General features: G+C 36.6%; 1 protein-coding gene across 2 annotated transcripts in view; it reads left to right on the top strand.

Moving 5' to 3' along the window:
• Positions 1-20,131, top strand: part of LOC107656034 (prickle-like protein 2) — an 82,603-nt gene that overhangs the window by 927 nt on the left and 61,545 nt on the right. For both annotated transcript variants that reach the window (XM_016443688.1, XM_016443687.1), the window contains exon 2: positions 371-456. In XM_016443688.1, coding sequence (XP_016299174.1) covers positions 371-456 — 86 coding nt within the window. The remainder of the gene's footprint in view (positions 1-370; positions 457-20,131) is intronic.

The following is a 20,131-nucleotide window of genomic DNA, read 5'->3' as shown; positions in this document are numbered from 1 at the left end:
CATCTTTCAGAAGGATGAGCTGAAAATAAACCGCTCTAGTCAAGTGACTGTTTACACCTGCCATGTAAAATGTTATTATCCGACAATATCAAGATTCTTTTTAAACCCTTACAATGCAAATGTACATTTTAGTCACCGGTGGAATTAAATGTGTGCAACCTAAAAATGATTTGGAGAAGCACTACAGAAAGAGAATGCGAGTTCACACTATGTAGGTGCACACTTTAATGCACACAGAGTATGCATTCTACATTTGGATGTTCTTAATGCCATATACATGCATTTATGCAGTAATGCCTTTTCCACAAAGTACCGCATAACTTAAGTTTCTATGAAAAATAACTCTTGGCTTTCTATTCAACCTCTGTAGCCCACTGTGCTTGATGACTTAGAAAGAGGACAACCTTGTACCGCATGTGGAGAGCAGTGTCCTGGCTTCGTTCTGCATAAGTGGAGGTGAGACCCCCATCTGGCTAGATCTAAGCATGCTTTTTCTCATTTTACTACATGTGCAGGCATTCGGAGGAGAATAAGATGTGATTTGACTTCATCCTGCTAGTCAGGTTTTGGTGCAGGAGAATCCTCTCCATGCTTTTCAAAGTTAGGGTTGGCGTTTTGGTGCAGTATATGGTCAGTATTGAATGGCATCAGCATTTCCAAGCTCTTGGAATGTTCAGTGGGAATTTAGAGGTTCTTTGCCTTTAGATAGAGTCACCATAGGAGGATTCAATAGAATCTGAATAGAGCTGACAGTGCGTGTCTGAGCCAGCTGGCAATTTGCAGGGCCTGTATGTGCAAAGATAACAGCTATTCATGCTTTCCAGGATATTCAGGCTTCATTTTTGCTTGGGTGAAACCAAAAGCCAACATTTCGTTTCTGGCCCCAAAGTGAGATGAACTGCTCTGCTGGACCACTCTGTGAAGCGGAGAATGTGATTGGTTAGAATTTGCTGAAATAAAATGGCAAGAATATGAAAATAAGAAAAATGCATCCTGTTTCATCCCATCTAATAACAAAATCATATTAAAATCAAGGGATAGTTCACCCCAAAATGAAAATTCTAGCATCATTTCTAACATTCGTGTTTGCTTTATAAAGAAGCCATTGGAGTTTTAGGAGTATCAACAGAGAGAGGAGTTGCTGGGATGGAGGGTAAGAAGAACTCCTCATCTGCCTGCTCTCCATTGCTGTAAACTATTACGGGGCAACAGTCAGCTCTGGAATGTGCCCTTAATTGCAGTGCTACAATAAAACTAAATGGTCTTCTAGACAAACTTAAAGCGGACATTTGTAACATAGTACTTTGTATCCGTCTTTGTGTGTGAGTGGGAGACCTATGGAACAGTATGGGGTCTCTTACACAACAGTAGCTCCTAAAGATTTTTTATGAAGACTGTGAAGGGACATATTTGAATGCAGATTGCTATCTGGATGGCTATTTAGCTGTTTGTGTAAAAGAGAGAAAGAGAAATAGAGAGAGTTTCAGTAAAATTTGACCATGATCTGACCATAGACAGAGCAAGTAGGTTACAAAATTTTAAGCATGCATTAATGTCATGGCATGCACACTGAAGTTTAAGTTCAATGTGCATTGGCTGGATCATTCAGGGATTTTGTCTGTGGGGAAAATATATAGATGCACCATTTGTTGGATAATGAATAAGCTAGTATAAAATGTTAGATATGAAATGGATGATGGCAGTAGGAATGACAAAATTTGTGTCTTTTTGTGTTCTAGCAGATAGAACCTCTACTTGTATGCCTACCTAAAAATAGCTGTCCTGTGACATCACCAAGATGTTCTTCAAAATGAACTGACGTGCCATATAGAGACTTTGCTTAAAAGCAGTGGGGTAGAGCAGGGGTCTTATGAATTGGTGAAAATGAAAAGGCCATACATCAACTCACAGTCCAACACTTTTAACATATGCAATGCCTAAAATGTCCTTAAATATTCATAAATCTCTAAATATTAATGAGACGGTTGGAATATCTGCTGGAGCTGGAGTCTATTTTCCCTGCTTCTCCACCATTGCATAAAACCAAAAGGGGTGTCCTGGCCTGGGGTATGAACACTACTGTCTATTCAAGGATTTAATTAGTAATTCAGACAGTTTTGGGCTAGAATAAACGGCATTGTGGACCAGACATTATTCCTATAGTCAAAAGTCTGTTTATGTGAAACTTGTATTACTAAAATATTTTTTTTCTTCCCTGAAAGTACCTTAATGATGTTTTTATTTGTCCAAGCTGCAGTCCATCAGGTTGTATTGGGCATGCTATGTAGAAGGAACGACCCAAGATGGTAGCATGTGTAACATGATGAGTTGAATAATTTATGAGAGCCGTTGGCATGATTGATTTCTTTGTGGTAATGAGTCTCATTACTGCCCCTATTAGCATCAGTGCTTTGAGTATTTGCTATCTGATCAGCCAGCTTATATGACCCATTTACTCAGGTTGGCATGTAACTGTAGGTTGTAGATGCTCATTCATGATGATCAAAGACCTATTTTAGTTGTCAGTGGTTTTTGTTCTTACACCAACTACTCAGTATACAGAATAGCCTTATATTATACCACTTATTTATTTTTATTTTTTGCAAATGTTAAAATATAAGGATGGTCAGTCTACAGTTAATCTTTTTTTTTTCATGTGTGCATTTAAAAGAAGTGTCTGAAATACAAAGCACTTAAAAGTCTGTTCATCATAATTTTTTTTTTATCAACAGTCCTCTGGTATTGCCTGTGTGTGTAACTGTTGTTGTTAGAGAGCCAGCAAAACTGATTACTGGTTAGTCCTTCATGGTGACTTCTGTGACACAGCATGACACACACTTAATGGTGTTTGGATGCTAATGCTCACATTTTGCTGTATAAAAGACAATTTAGAATTTACTGGGTAGATGGTCCACTATTTTTGGCGTTCTGACACATTGTAGTGTTAGCATTTGGTAAAATGATCTTATTTTAAGCATATTTAAATATGGAAACCAGGACAAAATACTGATTAAAAATTATTTCTGGAGTGTAAAAAATAAAATCAATTGTAGCTGTGGGGAGAGCTGCTGGACTCTGTCCTCCAAGTAACCTCCTCCAATCTGCATAACAGTGTCTTTCAATGTGTTAACAAGCGGCCCAGCCAAACCAATCCGTCAGGGCAGTCTGGCACATTGAATGGGCCTTTAAAGTGGAGTCTGCTTTTCAGCCGGTCAGGAGGAGGAGAAAAAGAGAGGGAAACCTTGCTCCTCAGACATATACAAAGAGGGCAAGAAAGCATAACAACTGGGCCTTTTCTAGATTAGCATGGTCCTACAGAGCTGCTAAAACACATTCACCTCTAATGGAATGAAATCACTATATCCACTCCCAGTGTGCTTTGAAGTGATAACCAGAGGAGTTTATGTTGCCTGCTAACGCTTAGTCCACTCATCAAGTAAATGAGCTGGGTTTTTGTTGCTTATGTGGCCATTTGAGGTTATTTTGACCAAAGATTGATATTTTGGGGCCTGTGTAAATTAATGGGCTTCACTATAGCCATGCAGATGATTCACAGGTTGACCATTCAGATTCAGACAGTGCTTTTACTGGGGGGTTGGCACAACTGTGTGTGTATGTGGTTGTCTTTGATTGGGTGTAATGATAGGGTCGTTTATTTGCCATTGTGGTCACGGAAACGGTGGGGTGGGTCACAGACATGCAGACTGAGGCCCACTAGATACACAAATCACAGCTCGGTGCTGGTGAAAGTAACAGCAGGTATCAGAAACCAAGATGCAGTCAGGTTAATCTCTAACTGGAAGCTTAACTATTTTCCATGGGTTTGGAAAAAAAAAATACTTTGGCTCCAAATCAGCACATTAGAATGATTTCTGGATCATGTGACTTTGAAGACTTGAGTAATGGCTATTGAAAAATGTCCTTTGCCATCACAGGAATAAATTACATGACAAAATATGTTCTTTCTTTCTTTCTTTCTTTCTTTGACTGTTTTACTGTTTTTGACAAAATAAATGCATTCCTGGTGAGCGTAAAAGAATTTTCAAAGATTACAAAAGATTACTCATCTATTTCTATCTTTACACACATACTTTTAATTGAAGAGTTTATTTGCAAAAACAGATAACTCAGTTTTTTTTGTTTTTTTTTTCAAAAATCATGTTTTTTATTATGTTATCGTGTTTTTATGGTGTTTTATTGTGTTAGTTAGCTGTATTTTTTTGTAATTTTTTAACCTAATCAAAATAACCAAACTGCAGTTTGAGTGTCACAGGAAGAAATGAACATCTCTAGGGTTTGGTTTTATCACACCTTCATATTTTACACCTAGCAGATGCTCAATAGGGCTGGAGTGGGTGTAATTGGAGAATGTTTTTATCCCTTTGTCTCTGAAGCTGTAGAGCTAATGATTACAGAGGAGTGTGTATGTGTGTCAACTTTTGGGTACTCCATCTTTACCATAGTGAGCTTGGTTTTCACTACCGCATTATAATGTGTGCGAAAGAAAGAGAGCATATGATGACAGGATGGGGCCTATATTACTGTTGTCACATTGCCTTCAGTTCACTCTTTTTCTGACAAATCAGCATGTTTTATTGTAGTTATGTCATCATGTGAACCTTTGTTAAGAAAACAATGTTTTTTGAACAATCTTGTCCTATCATACAAAGCATTACCTTCATTGAGCCTGCTTATGTAATACCAGTGCTGGTAAATTGCAGTCTGTGATTTAAAAGGTCAGACTTGTTTTGATGCAGTTTTTTTTTACGTCATTCACAACACAAATAATTGCAAAATGACTCAAAATTAAATGTCATTCGGCAGAACCTTGGCAACAAAATGAGGCGTAGTTTCATGTTATGCAAGTACATTCAAAAGCCAATGATTACTCATTATTAAGCTTTTTGAATTTTTATTCCTTTTTGCAATTAGAGAAAGATTTAAAGTTCATCCAAATGAAAATACACCTGTGCTGATGAGATAAAGGAACTCATTGTCCTTTTTTAACTCTTTCAGTCCATAGCCTAATTCATGCATCATTCAGACGTCATCTCTCAGCACCGGTGGCTCAGTGATCTCTCTTTTGCTTTCATCAGTGAAGGGCATATTTCAGTCTTTGGTCAGCATCATGTTCTAATAGAGAACAGCTGGGTTCCCTTCCGTTTATATTATGCAAAATATTCCTTTTAAGTTTTTTTTAGTCCACGGTGAGCATGCCACACCACAGTCTAGATCTGACAACAGTCCTTATCATGTCAAGAGGCCTGTGACCAGGGTCCTGTTTACACCTGATTCTAACATGCCTCAAATGTGTCTCCTGTGACCACTGGTGATCAGATTTCAACAAGGGTCTCTTGAATGACTGTCTGATTCACTTAATACTTTAGTGTGTTTCTACGTGGATGGACCAATGGACTAACAGATACATGGATGGAGAGATGGATGCTTGGAGAGATGATAGATGAATAGACAGATGGTGGATGGATTGATAGATTGGTGGACAGACGAATGATTGGAGAGATGATGGATGGATGGATGGATGGATGGAGGGATATATGGATGGACAGACAGATACATGGAAGGACAGATGGATGCTTAGATAGATAGATAGATAGATAGATAGATAGATTGGTGGACAGACAAATGATTGGAGAGATGATGGATGGATAGATGGATGGATGGACGGATACATGAATAGACAGATGGATAGATGGATGGACAGATGGATAAATTAGTTGAAATATGCATGATTGGAGAGATGATGTATGGATTAAATAGATGGATAGACAGATAAATAGATGGGTAGATACATGGACAGATAGGTAGACAGAAGGCTGCTGTGAAGAGATGTGAAATGGGATGATCAATGTGGCATAAAATGGATGAAATGAGTTATTCAACTGCAAAGACTAGTGATGTGTGCAAACAGAGGGCAGCAGTGCAGTTGGTGGAAGAGATCAGAGATTGTAGTTGGCAGTGAGCTGTGTTTCTGTCTATGAGAAGAGAGCTAACGCCTTATTCTCTCTTTGTCCCTGAGCTCAGGGTCAGTTGTCTGCTTGGTCTGTCCAGACCAGCTGCAGCTGCTAAACACAGAGATCATGTCTTCATCACCTCTAATTTACTTGCACAAGAGCTTCAAAGTGCCACTGGAATCCACACCCAGTTAAGTGATAGAATAAATGCATGAAATGTATGCGTATCAAATGCTACATTAAAAATGCATTTAGTCCATATTTGGCCTTTTGTCTTCCATCTCCTGCAGCTGGCACTAAAGGCCCTCTTCTGAAAGCTTCTTAAACTTTCTATCCCTTCAATACCCGTATATTAAACAATAAACAGTGCTATTTTTATATATCACTGGATCACAACTGGATAGGGGTTTAAACATTGAATGCCATGAAATTACGCCATGCAAACATACTACCAGCTGCCTTAAATGAACAGTTTTTAGTACCAGAAGGGTAATGTCTATTCAAACTGGATGGTTTTTTAAAAGCATTTTAAAGCATCTTTCCAAAATATGTGTATTTTTGGTTAAGTTGTCATTTTTGGAGATCATGCCTAGTTTCATAATGCATCAAAGCTGCTCTATTTCATAAAGGAGAAAATATGATGAAATATATTATATGTATGTATGTACTACCAGTCAAGAGTTTGAAATAATTAAGATTTTTTTTATATATTTTTTTGAAAGCGGTCCGTTATGTTTACCAACATTTTTTTTTTTAATGCATTGTTTTGAGATGTAAATTACTCCAGTAACGACAAAGCTGAATTTTCAGCAGCCATTACTTCAGTCTTCAGTGTCACATGATCCATCAGAAATGCTCTATTATTATCACTTACTGAATTTTTATTTATGGCTTTTTATTCAAATTTGTTTTAATGTAAATCTTTTGTTACATTATGATTATACATTTCTTTACTGTCACTTTTGATCAGTTTAATGCATCCTTTGAAGAAAGAATTTAAAGAACTTGGATTTAACCTTGGTGCAGCTTGCATGCTAAACAAAAAATATATTAAATATTTTTAGCTTGCCTAGGGCAATATATAAGTGCATGGCGCCCATGTAGGGCTATTAAGATTTCTTGAGACGTTAGTACTGTGATGTACCATCAGTTTTTGGCTCCATACTAATTCTTCATTGTAGGCTGTTTTCTGTATAGTGATCCGTCTCAAGATGGAGAGAATAAATGGCTGCAGGCGCCATGGCTCTGCGACACTGCTGATCCGTAACCCTACCAGAGAGCTATAGGAATGAAAGGCTCTTTGAATGTGCTCAGGATTGGGTAGACGTTATCCTTGTTTCTCCAGCTCAACGGCAGTGGACAGCAATTGTGAAGTGTGCATGCAGCAGGGCTATGTCCACTGTAGTATGTTGTTGATACACATGTGTACAGACATGCATGCACCCACAAACACTCAAACAGCTCCCTGCAGCACTTCAAACTGTCCTTTGATTCAGTTTTTCCTCTTTCCTCCCTCTCTCTCACTTTGTCATCTGTCTCTCACTTACATGGAGAACTTTTACACCACCTCTACAGAAGTGTGGGTTGTTCTGAGGCTGCAAATTAAAACTTTTATTTATCTCAACTTGTTCCGTCTCTTCTCTTCTTGATACCATCACTTTTCTTTCCTAACCTCTCAAATGGCTGCCATTCATTAAAAACTACATCTGTGTGCAAACTGCTCTGTTGTAAATGAGCTTTAAATGGATGCATGTGACTAACACTGCTGCTGGAATCCTGCGGGAAAACGTGATTTTATTATGGCTGTGAGGTCAGGGCCAATTGCAGCAATATTTGTGATGTAAAAACTGACTGAATTGAAAGGTTGGTTTCCTTTTGTTTTGAACAGGCAAAAACAATTTAATTAAAATTAATTGTATTAAAATATCTAGTTGTAAACTGTGCTCGACTTTTAACAGCTTTATAGTAAGGATGATTTAACAAATTACAGTATATAACTTATATAAAAATCAAAGATTATTTTATATACTTTACATTTGCATACTATAAAAAAAAGATGCCAAAAGATGCCATGTAGTTTATTAGTAGTCTGTGAATTATGAAAATGCAAAAAAAAGTTAGTGATAAAATGTTAGAATATATGACCAGATGGTTGTTGTCCTTGAAATGTTTGGTTGCTGTAACTTTATTTTGTCAACAGAGGGCACCATTGTATTTGAGTAGTAGTTGCACAGTACATTGGATGCTATTCTCCATTAGAAGAACACATTTAAACTTGACAAACTAGTGTCGGGGCCAAATTCAACTTTTGTTTCAGATCAGTTTTGTTTTAATGCAGATGAACTGACAGTTTACATAGTTATGCACATCTGCAGTTACTGCATTAGTTTGTCTAATTCAGTGATCCTCAAATCTGGCTCGCGAGATCCACTTTCCTGCAGAGTTTAGCTCCAACCCTATAATCAAACAAACCTACCTGTGTTTTTCTAATGATCCTGAAGACATTGATTAGCAAACTCAGGTGTGTTTGATTAGGGTAGAGCTAAACTCTGCAGGAAAGTGGATCTCGCGAGCCAGATTTGAGGATCATTGGTCTAATTGAACATAAATGTGAGTTCTAAGGAAATGAAGGGTGAATGCTCAGGTATATCTGAATAGAAACATGTCTCTCTGTGACAGAATAAATCTCAGCCTACGAAAGTGAAGAGCGCATTAATATGTAAATTACATCTCATGCTCTGCCTTACTGTACATAAATATTTCAGAAACGCAGTGTATATTAGTGATGTATGTCACTGTATGCATGCATTTTAGCATGTGTATGTACATGGATTGCTCAGCATTTCACAGATGACAGGATAGCAGTCATGGCCTTTCTGCCGCTGCCTATCATTCCATTTAAAAGGAAAGCACAGGAAATTGCTCTTAATATAAGAGCTGAAGCAGTTCCAATTTCCTCTGATCACAGAGCTGGTGCTCTCATGTGAGTCTAATTCGCACATACACACACTCAAGTGCACTTTTTGCCTTTTATCTGAACTGAACAGTGATAATCCTGTATATTGATAAGTTAGTGTTCTAATGCATGATAAACTGCAAGTACATATTACTTACCTCAGAGATTTACATCTGTAAAGGCATTTTCATTAATTGGACTGATTACACCCAAACATTTGTGAAATTAGCATATTTCGCCAACAGTAGCTAAATATAAGGAACATTTTCACAAATGGAAGAAACTGAAATGTAAATCTAAGAAGCGACTTGCGTTCAAAATGCTGTCTTTTTCTCAGTGAGTCATGTAAAGAGAAGTGTTTCTAGGCGCCGGTTTCCAGGGTGATGGTACTATTCACACTCCTTTGGTGCTGTGACAACCACACTAGAAGGCAGACGAATGAGGGTGAGAGTGGTCGGAAATCAAGCACGACACCCCCGAGATGTGAACAAACAATCTGAGGAGGATCCAGACTCCTTCAGTTTCATTCCTCCATGTTTTTGACAGCTGTTTTGTAGATAGATTGTGGAAAATCGAAGCCAAAGTCTCATACCGTTCTTAATATCCATGACAGTCCTGTTTGTTTGAAGTCCAGAATAATTATTTCTACATTAGGACAATGGGCCAATAAAAAGTTAAGCGGAACAATCTGCCTTCCCTTATTCGTGCTTAGAGTCTCTAGCTGTTGAGCTCTGACATCCCCACCCAAACAAACAACAGCTACAGGGAGTGTAAAATCAAAACCAGACGTGGCTTCTTTCCATGAATTTTATGATAGATTATTGGTAATGTAAACAAACTTGTGTGAGGATCATTTCAAAAGAATCCCAGGCTCAAGAGAATGCAGATAGCCTTCACTTAGTGACCCAAGGTGAGTCTTAGATTTGGCAGTTTTGCAAGCACAGGCCGTGCATTTTTCAAAGGCTGAAAGCTATTCATCTCTTGATATGATATCCTTGTAGCTCCAGTGAAGTGCAAAAGTCACTGATTTTGAACTTGAAAGCATTCAGATTTGTTTTGACTGGTCATGTGATATTTGACACCGTCCTGTCGATGACATCACAGGCAATAAGTCACGACAGGCCGAAAAATACAGTGATTTTGTCACTGTTGAGAATGCGAAGCCAAGCAAGACTGCTTGTGCAAGGAAAGGGTTAATTATACAAGGGAAAGCCAGCTGTGAGCTTCAGATCAGCAATGGGTGTAACTGCGTGCTTTATCTATCCAGCTGCAAAAACTGCGTTTGATACAGAAGATTTGAGATCCACATGTTTTTCCAGTCATTTGTAACAGGAACAATTCCTTTGCTTTAAAAAGCATACTTGCATATAAAGGCAGAGTTATGCATCATGCAATATTATGCCTCAAAATGAGCATTTTAGATTCTAAATTACGTACTTAAATGATTTTTGGCTATAATAAAATTACATTTCAGATAGTTTAAAAGTTCTGCTTTTGTGTACTATGGAACAATAACAGCGTACAGTTTTTAAGCATCATGAGGGTGAGTAAATGATGACAGACCTTTAATTTTTGGATGAACTTTTCCTTAAAGTCTTTGAAGTGTTTCTGTGAAACAGCCTTACAAATGTGACGCAGAGCCCCGCATTATTAAAGCATTCCTGTCTCCTATAGCCTACTCCGAGGAAGCAAAGCCTAATGATTCACGGCTACCCTCAGCTCTTTAGGAAGAAAGACTAATCCAGTTTAGAAAGTCAAGAAAGAGAAAAGAAAAACAGACTGAAATGGGAAAAAGAGAGGGATGTGATGACATCATCCTGGCTAGCCTGTGTAGTTTTTTATCACTTCATTATTTTTATGGACAGATTAAACCAACGATTATTCCATCAGTGCATCTGTGTCTAATCAGGACAGAGAACTGTTTGTTTCTCTAATAATATGTTTAAAAAGTCCAGCCCTGACTGTTTATTGGATAAGTGTGTTGTGTGTGGGTTACTTATACTTTGGGGACATAATTGTCCCCAGAAGTTAGCTAAATCTGAAAAAGACTTCCTTTGGGGATATATACGAATGGGTATATATTATCAAAACACAACAAGGTCGACAAACTGTTGCTTTTGAGAAAACTTTTTTCATTAGTTTAAAGGGGTCATATGATGCGATTTCAATTTTTCCTTTCTCTTTGGAGTGTTACAAGCTCTGTAAAGTTGCAAAGACTAAAGTCTCAAATCCAAAGAGATATTCTTTATAAAAGTTAAGAGTCAGCCACACCTACCTAAAACGGCTCGTTCTAACACGCCCCCACATACCTACGTCGCTCTGTGGGAAGATTTGCATAACACTGCCCAAATGTTCACGCAAAGAAAGAAGGCGTAACTTTTATTCTCACTGTAGTATTGTTGCCGCTGCCGCCATGTCGCGCTGTGGATCGCCGGATCGGCTTTCACCGTGGACGAAGCCCGGGGTCGTCACATGTGCTTGCCGCTCCTTCATCGGATCCGCCGGCCGCGCCGTTCTCGACCCCGCTGCTTCTGCTCTCTCTCGCCCGGCCTCAGCTCACTCTAGCCTGGCCTCAGCTCACGCTAAGCTAAAAATCGACCGTTTCAAAAAGGCGGGGCATAGAGGAGAAACAATAATGTACAGTATGTGGAAAATAATGTGTTTTTTTAACTTTAAACCGCATAAATACATTTCATTACACCAAATACACAAAATAATGTTCTTTTTAGCAGCATCATATGACCCCTTTAACATTAATACAATTTTGAGCAGAAATAATCAATGAAGTATTTATTTATTTTAAATGCAAAACTATTTCTTTTGGGAAAACCTCTAGAACTTCTAAGTATTAAATGCAGTTTGGACTCCGAACTGTTTTAGGGGTCAGATTATGGTTTGGATTAGGGTTAGTATTTGCTTTATTTAAAAATGAAGCAAGTTTAAGTCTTCACTAGGCAGCTAATTATCAGCTATTATTCATAAAACAGCTAATTATATCTATACTTAGCTATATTTTGGGGACAAATTTGTCCCTTGAAGTTAGCTAAGCATAACAAAACTTCCCTTTTGGGACATTTGGGGCCATCCTTATTTACGATTCATAAATAAAACTAAAATGTTTCTTGTGGATTTAAGGGTTTAGTTTACTTTTTAGTAATTATAATTATCTTTAATATAACTAATCAAAGTCTATGCTGGACTACAAATGTAAAATGCAGTAACTACACAACCCTGAAATTGGAAAAAAAAAAAAGATAAAAATAAATTTTTAAAAATAAAATTTTAAATGGATAGTTCACCCAAAAATTCTGTCATACCCTCACGTCGTTCCTTCGTTAATCTTCAAAACACAAATGAAGATATTTTTGATGAAATCCAAGAGCTTTCTGACCCTGCATAGACAGCAACACAACTACCACGTTCAAGGCCCAGAAAGGTAGTAAGGACATCGTTAAAATAGTCCATGTAACATCAGTGGTTCAACCATAACGTTATGAAGCTACGAGAATACTTTTTGTGTGCAAAAATAATTTAAAAAATGACTTTATTCAACAATTTCTTCTCTTCCATGTCGGTCTTCGACACATGTTCACGAGAGTACCACGAAAATATCTTAATTTGTGTTCTGAAGATGAATGAAGGGTCTTACAGGTTTGGAACGACATGAGGGTGAGTAATTAATGACAGAATTTTCATTTTAGGGTGAACTCTTTTTTTAGTACTATTTTGAATAGTATTTTTCTGAATATGGACATATGCTTCATCAAGAGACCCAGTTTCACTCATTATGTGATGCACTGATATCAAAATATTGTCCAGTGATTAGTCAATAACCAATAGGGTACTGATTATTTGCATCCCAAGCTTTTACAAATCAGTATGGTTTGTTCTCAATTAAAGACAACATCCTCCATTATTAAACATGAGTGTGTGTGTGTGTGTGTGTGTGTGTGTGTGTGTGTGTGTGTGTGTGTGTGTGTGTGTGTGTGTGTTGTTTTTGCATTCCAGCAAGTCCATCATCATCTTACAATGATCAACCCATTTGGCTAAAGGAGAGCCTGCTCATGCTCAAACATGTTGAGTGAACCTCTCAACTGCCTCTCTCCTGTTTTGGAGAGGTACTTTTATTCTCTTGGCTCTTTTAGGAGATCTATGCCACTTAATCCTCTATTTCCACTGTGTGCTTTTGTCTTTCTTCTAGTCTCTTACACAGCAATTAAGCTGAATTATGGTTCCACGAGGAGTGAGACAGGCATGGGATAAGGATGAGCTCTTGTTTCTCCATCAGATGGCATTTGCGCTCTCTTCTCCAGTGCTGGTTATTGTATGTGTGTGTGGATTGGTAGACACAGCAGATGCCGGGTGATCATGCTTTTCTGCCCTGAGGCGAACGCTTACCATGTGCACCATGTGTTTGTACTTGTGTGTACGGGTGTAACCATGCTGGAGGATTTGGGTGTAGTCTGCATGTGCACTGGGGGGCTCCTGTGCGTTGACTAGAAGTGTGAAAGTGCGACATCGGTGCCAAACGTGTGTAAAGCAGAACTTCTGTCATGCCAATTATCTAGTCATATGTTACATATTCTGCTGGCTGGGATGTCTGGGAACAATTTGGTTCAGTATGAGTGAATGGGCTGTGAGGCTATGGTCTATATATGCCTACATATACATATGTGTGCGTGCGTGTGTATATATATATATATGTGTATATTATTAGATATATAGGGTAGAAATCATTTTTGAGAATGCATTTAATTGATCAATGCATTAATGTGTTCTTAAAGTCTTTAAAATAAAAAAGTCTTACCTACCCCAAACATTTGAATGGTAATGTATATATAAAATTAATTTCTAAAATTATTTCTATATTATATTTAATTATATCTAGTGGACAAAACATTTGGTTGTGGGAATTAGATGTGACTTAGAGGACACCCTGTTTCATATGTTTTTAATTAAGTATGACACCAAATTATGCTTTTGTCTTTTTTTCTTTTGCCTTTGCTTTTATGTTCTTTTATCCATTTTCTTTATCACTCTCTCTTTCTCTTTTTATTTCTCTCTGTCTGCCTCTTGCTGTTATATTTATGAATATAGAATATATCTAGAATATTTGATGTTGTTTGCATGCACTGAAAATTAACACTTCAATAGCGTACTGTACAGTATCATCTTTACAAAAAAGACATGTTGTGGATCAGTATAATTCAAGATGAATCCTTGGAGTATATTTCAAATACTGGCCTCATAAAAATCCTCATAATCTTTAAAATGGAGATAAATAATTTAGAAGCATTAGAGAACCCATAAATAACATGTATAGAGGAAACATATTGAAGAGATTTTACCTAGGATTTTTTCTCAATTATAGACATTTTCTTCCAAAGTAAGTGCCTAAGGAGTGCTCTTTAAAGTTATTTTAAGCTGCTCACTTGAAGTGGTAAGAGATCGTACCTAATGAGGTGAAATGCTGACTTAGACAAAGTTAAATCAAAGACCTTTGATTTCTGCAGTTGCAATATAACAAAGAGTGAAACATTTAAGGGGGTCTGAATACTTTCCGTACCCACTGTACATTACCATAGTATGTTCAGTTTCATCAGTTCATTGTAGATTCAGTTTATGCATAAAATCAAGGGTTAAATTACACCTGAATCAAAGGGGGAATTTTCACTCTCAGAGTTTTTGTGGATTCTCCTGTAAGTCCAGGTCATTGTAATGCGGTGACTGTGTTAGCCGCTGGGATCTAGTGCATATATTAGTGGACTGTCTGACTTGATTAATGAGAGCAAACAGTTGACTGTAGAGCTGACAGGCCTTGCTGCACAAATACAATAGGCCTGCCATGAGGACACACACACACATTCGGAGAGGCCTGGATCCGGCGGGGTTAGTCTTTATAGAGCACTTGTGATCCAGTAAGGGACATTCCATATGGTAAAACTCTTTGGGGAGATTTTATGAAATAAATGAATATTGCTCCATTTGTAAAGAGGAAATAGGCTGTTATAATGTATTTTCCAGTGCCTGTTACTAGTGAAGTGAGAGCTGAGACCTCCGGCTTTGTCTTCTGTCCATTGTGTCATCAAAAATCATGCATAATTCTCTCTAGCATGCGCCAGGAAGACGCTTATAGTCATGAAGTATCAACAAGAGACGATGCTGCAGTTCTGATGATGTTCTAATGATGCTATTTTCATGAAACGTGAATGACACATTTGTAATGATACTTATAATTCTCAGTTTGTCTCGACTGGATGTTTGCAAATGTGAAAAACCGCTATGATTATCTTGTGAAATAACCTCCAATTGTCAGAGTGAGATCGTGTCTTCTGTTCTTCACTGATCAAAGCTGGGTGTATGCGTCAGTGTTTTTGCAACCTTAAGGAGGCTTCAACGTCAGACTTTGATAGGTCTAGAGTTTGAAATCTTTTAGATCATACTCGGTCTCTGGCAGCAAAATGTTCAGTCAACATCTTCAAAGACCTGCTCATTGTTGATGTCCCACAAATCTCCATAAAGAGTTTCTAGTTAAAATAGTAGCCATGATTCATGTGTAATCTGCATTAAGAGACTGAATTAATCATTATTAAGCATATATGTGGATTTACACTTCGGTTTAATGAATTTGTAAAATCTGTGTGGCTGGTATTAGTAAGTGTGTATTTTAGAAAGGAGAAGTGTATGTATGGGTCAGTAGAACATGCACTACCTTTCCAAAGTTTTGGGTCAAAATGAATAGATTTATTTAGCAAGAAGATAAAAAAAAGTACAATAAAAACATTTAAGATTTCTGTGTTTATTTGTTTATTTGAACTTTCTATTCATCAAAGAATCCTGAAAAAATGTATCACGGTTTCCCCAAAAAACATTAAGCAGCGCAACTTTTTCCAACACTGATATAAAAAATAAATGTTTCTTGAGCAGCAAATCAGCCTGATTTCTGAAGGATCATGTGACAAGGAATAAATTATATTTTAACATATTCAATAATAATAGTTCAATAATTATTCAGTAATAATTGGAGTAATATTGTATAATATTGTAGTAATATAATAAAAATTGTAGTAATATTTAGCAATATTTCAGTTTTTACTGCATTTTGATCAAATAAATGCAGCCTTGATGAGAATAAGAGACTTCTTTCTAAAAAAGTCTTAAAAAAATCTTCAACCTTTTGAACAGTAGTGCAGATGAACTCAAATCTAACAGACATGGACTAAAATCAACAAAAGTTGGATTGGGCAGCGGGTTGAAGTTGATAGTTCGTTTTAAGGTTATGCAAAAGAAAATATCATTAACTCTGTATAAAGTGATAGAAGTCAATGGAAGTCTCCACCATGGCACGTTTGTGAGCTACTGAGTGTGTTGTGAGCTCTCGCTAGGGCTTTGCTTGACTACTTGACTCAACATTTACATAGTTCAGTTTAATCCTTAACGACCATCTGTTGTTTGACCTACTCCTGTGTAGTAAGGAGACTAGTAGCAACACAAACATATTAGCAGCACTGTTTCATTTGGCATGTGCAGGGCATTGTGTCATTAGCAGATCCCGGCTAAGTGTCATGTTTCAGGTTAAGAAGGTTAGAAACTTTGGAACACTTCAATAGTTAATGTCCATGATTCTAGCAATTAATTCCATTCTGTATTTCTGTCCTGGGATCAATAAATTTTTCATGAATTAACTCATCCAAGTGTTTTATTTATTTATTTTAATTTGCTTTGCTAGCTACATTAGAATTAGTTTACCTGAAGACTCATCAGAGGCTATAAAAGTCTGTTTTATGCAACTGGTTTATTTTAGGAGAAAAAGACATGAGATTTTACCTGCTTGCTCATGTTACCATGACAGTGGATCCAAACCAACAGCAAAGGTCGAGCCGAACATGAATTATGCTGACAGCCCCCTGACAGACCTGCCATAAGCACTGCTGATTGCTGTACCTATTCATTGCAATCAGTTTCCCTCTGATGACTTGATTTGCTTTATTCAATCAGATCCCTCTGCTCTCTCCTCAAGCACATGATTTGAGTCATGTCTGACATGAACAGTTCTTATATCTGTAGGAGAGAAGGTAACATTTCTGATTTATAAGATAAAGAAAAATATGAATTGCATAATAAAATGTACACTGCCATTGAAATGTTTTGGGTCAGTAAGATTTTTTTTAATGTTTTGAAAGAAGTCTCTTATACTCACCAAGGCTGCATTTATTTGATTTATTTGAAAGAAACAGAAATATTGTTAAATATTACCACAACTAAAATAATACTTTTCTATTTGAATATATTTTAAAATGTAAGGTATTCCTGTGATGCAAAGCAGAATTTTCAGCATCATTACTCCAGTCTTCAGTGTCACATGATCCTTCACAAATCATTCTAATATGCTGGTTTGCTGCTCAAGAAACTGCTTAATATTATTTTTTAGAAAGTAAACCACAATACTTTTTTTCAGGATTCTTTGTTGAATAGAAAGTTCAAAAGAGCAGCATGGATTTGAAATAGAAATGCCTTTATTGTATCTTTTGATCTGCTTAATGCATAATTTTATAAACATCTTACTGACCCCAAACGTTTGAACAGTAGTATAAGTTTTATGTGTCAATAAACTTTATATGTAACTTTTATATTTATTTAACACATTAATTTAATGTCAATTAAAATCTGAAATCACTCAAATCTGGGGTTTAAGGAATTTTAACACTGCTATAAATGTCTTTTGTACAGTTTCTTTAATGAAAAATGTGAGGTTAGTCCATTTCTCTGTTCATTTAATGAACTCTAGAGAAAATGTAGCTTTTATTCAATTTCACTCTTTTTATTTTCTCAATCCCTTTTCTGTTTGTCCATTTCTTTTAAGGACCCCTCACCCTTTTTCTCCTCTTTACCAAACACATATATAAAAGACTTCAGTCAAGCTCCTTCTTGAACACGATGCAAGAGACTGGAAGCCAAGCTGACTTTTTCTTGGCTGTCTTCCCCAATGCCCAGTGTTCAAATTTGCATAGAAATAATAATGAATTTGAAAACCAGTCCAGCTAATGTTTCAAATCAAATTAGGTCATTGAGTGCTGTTCCACCAGGCCCGGGAAGACTCCTTTCTTAATTATGAGCATAGCTCGAATCCCTGAAACGAGAAGTAACAGAGAGCTTGGCAGTGGATACTGAAACACTTTGTGATTTGTGTTGGACTTGACACATCTCCCATATGTTACGGTAGTACATGCCAAACAATGTGCTCCTGTGAGAGGTACATACATTCTTCACCTCTGTCGAAGCATTATTGTGCAGAATCACCAACAGTTTTTGCTGGGAATGACATGCATACATGCTATTGATGTAATGCTTCTTAGATAAATGATTATGGGTTTGCGTGTTCCCTCCTTCTGCTACCAATTGCCTCACATTGGTTCCCTGTCCTGTTCGCTGCCTCTGTAGACTTGTTCTACATTTAAGACGGTATGTTTAAGCCTGTTATCCAGGGGAGTGATGTAAATGTTTGGTCTGTGGGTTGTAAGCAGATGGTATTAGTCCCGGGCTCTGAGCTTCATGCCAAGCAGCTTGTTTTTGCTTTATTAAAAGTCACATCTTATTAGACCACCTTACTACTTCTATTGCTCTTCTGAGGATCTCTTTGAAGTTGAGCAAACTTGCCCACCCATTCGAGAGCACAAGCGGTTTGTATATCATGCTGAATTATTTTTAAAAGTTGGTGGGGTGTAAATTTCTCCACTTTAACTGTAGTTTGATACCTCAGAGTATAAGGAATTTAATATATATTATATAATAATATATGGAATATATATTTGTGGCCTGCATGTGCATAAACTATTTTTTAATAATTAAAGGTTGGTAGCCTGTATATTACACTGCTCAAAGCTGTAGTTTGTTACTGCAAAGTATAACGATAAGTAAAAGATGTGTTCGTGTGTAATATTTATACTGTAATATAATTGTAATATTGTACAAATTGTACAAATTGTAATTGTAATATTTATGTAATAACTATTTTATGACTGATATGGCATTCTTTGAGTGAGCCTGGGGGCACTTGTAATTACTTTGCAAACAAACAAGAAAGATAACACTTATGGCCAGATTTACTAAACAGGGAAAATTAGTGCGAGAGCACAATTCCAAACCAGTGCCAATGGAAGGGGAAAGTTCTGCGGGTGATTTACTGACAATGCGCACATTAAAGAACACAGATGCAGCCAGATTATTTTCACAATGACCAGTGCAATCTACCAAGAGCAGAGCAAATTACCGCCTGCTTTAAGACATGCTTTTTTGGCTGTTGAATAATGGCGCAAATACCAGTAATTTGACGAGCGCAAACGTTAGTAAACTGCATTGAGTGATTCATTTTAATACTGTCCTCCCATAAATTTAGCTTCTGAAAAGGAGACTCCTACAAATGCATATTCAGTAAGGTCAGGCGCAAAAATAACTGTCCACTGTCCATGCCTTTTCAGCGCTAATTCGTCACTGCACATCTTTAGTAAATCCTGACAGTACTATTTTAACACCAAAAGACAGTTTGTGCTGACGCAAGCTGTTAGTAAATCTTGCCCTTATATTTCAGTAATGTTTTTTTTTTAAATAGTTTTCTTGTATTTGTAAATTATAGTTTTTCAATATTTTTTTTTTTTTATTATATTTATTGTAATACTGGCTGGTAGGTATACTATATAGAATTGTATCATGACATTGAGTTTGGGAGTAATTATAAAGCTGAATGTAGAAATAATAATTAAATGAATTTTATCTCTAAATATATATTTATTTAAATCTATAAAAATGTAATAAACATCATTTAATTATAGCATCTAGTCTGTTTTTCACATAGCAGGAGATTATATTTTACTAAAGATAATTTAACACATTTTAAATTGTAGTAGTAATAGTAGTAATAATAATACTTTTTTTTTTATCTTTTTATAATTTTACACAGTTTATTATGTTATAATGTTAATGTTGGCACCACTTTTACTGTAAAACCACTATTCCTGACAGCTGAATTTTTTTTTCTATTCTGTATTATATGAAGTATTATTAAGTAAATAATTTTGCATTTTTGGTAATCCATTATTAATGTATTATTATTATTATTATTATTATTATTATTATTATTATTCATACTTTGAGGTGTGCTTCTTTTTGGCATACTGTGGGTTAATATCATGCCACCAGGGGTGAC

This window comes from Sinocyclocheilus anshuiensis, unplaced genomic scaffold (assembly GCF_001515605.1).
Source record: "Sinocyclocheilus anshuiensis isolate Anshui unplaced genomic scaffold, SAMN03320099.WGS_v1.1 scaffold51, whole genome shotgun sequence".
Lineage (NCBI taxonomy): Eukaryota > Metazoa > Chordata > Actinopteri > Cypriniformes > Cyprinidae > Sinocyclocheilus > Sinocyclocheilus anshuiensis.
Note: the sequence above shows the minus strand (reverse complement) of the source record. Positions and strands in the feature narration are given on the sequence as shown.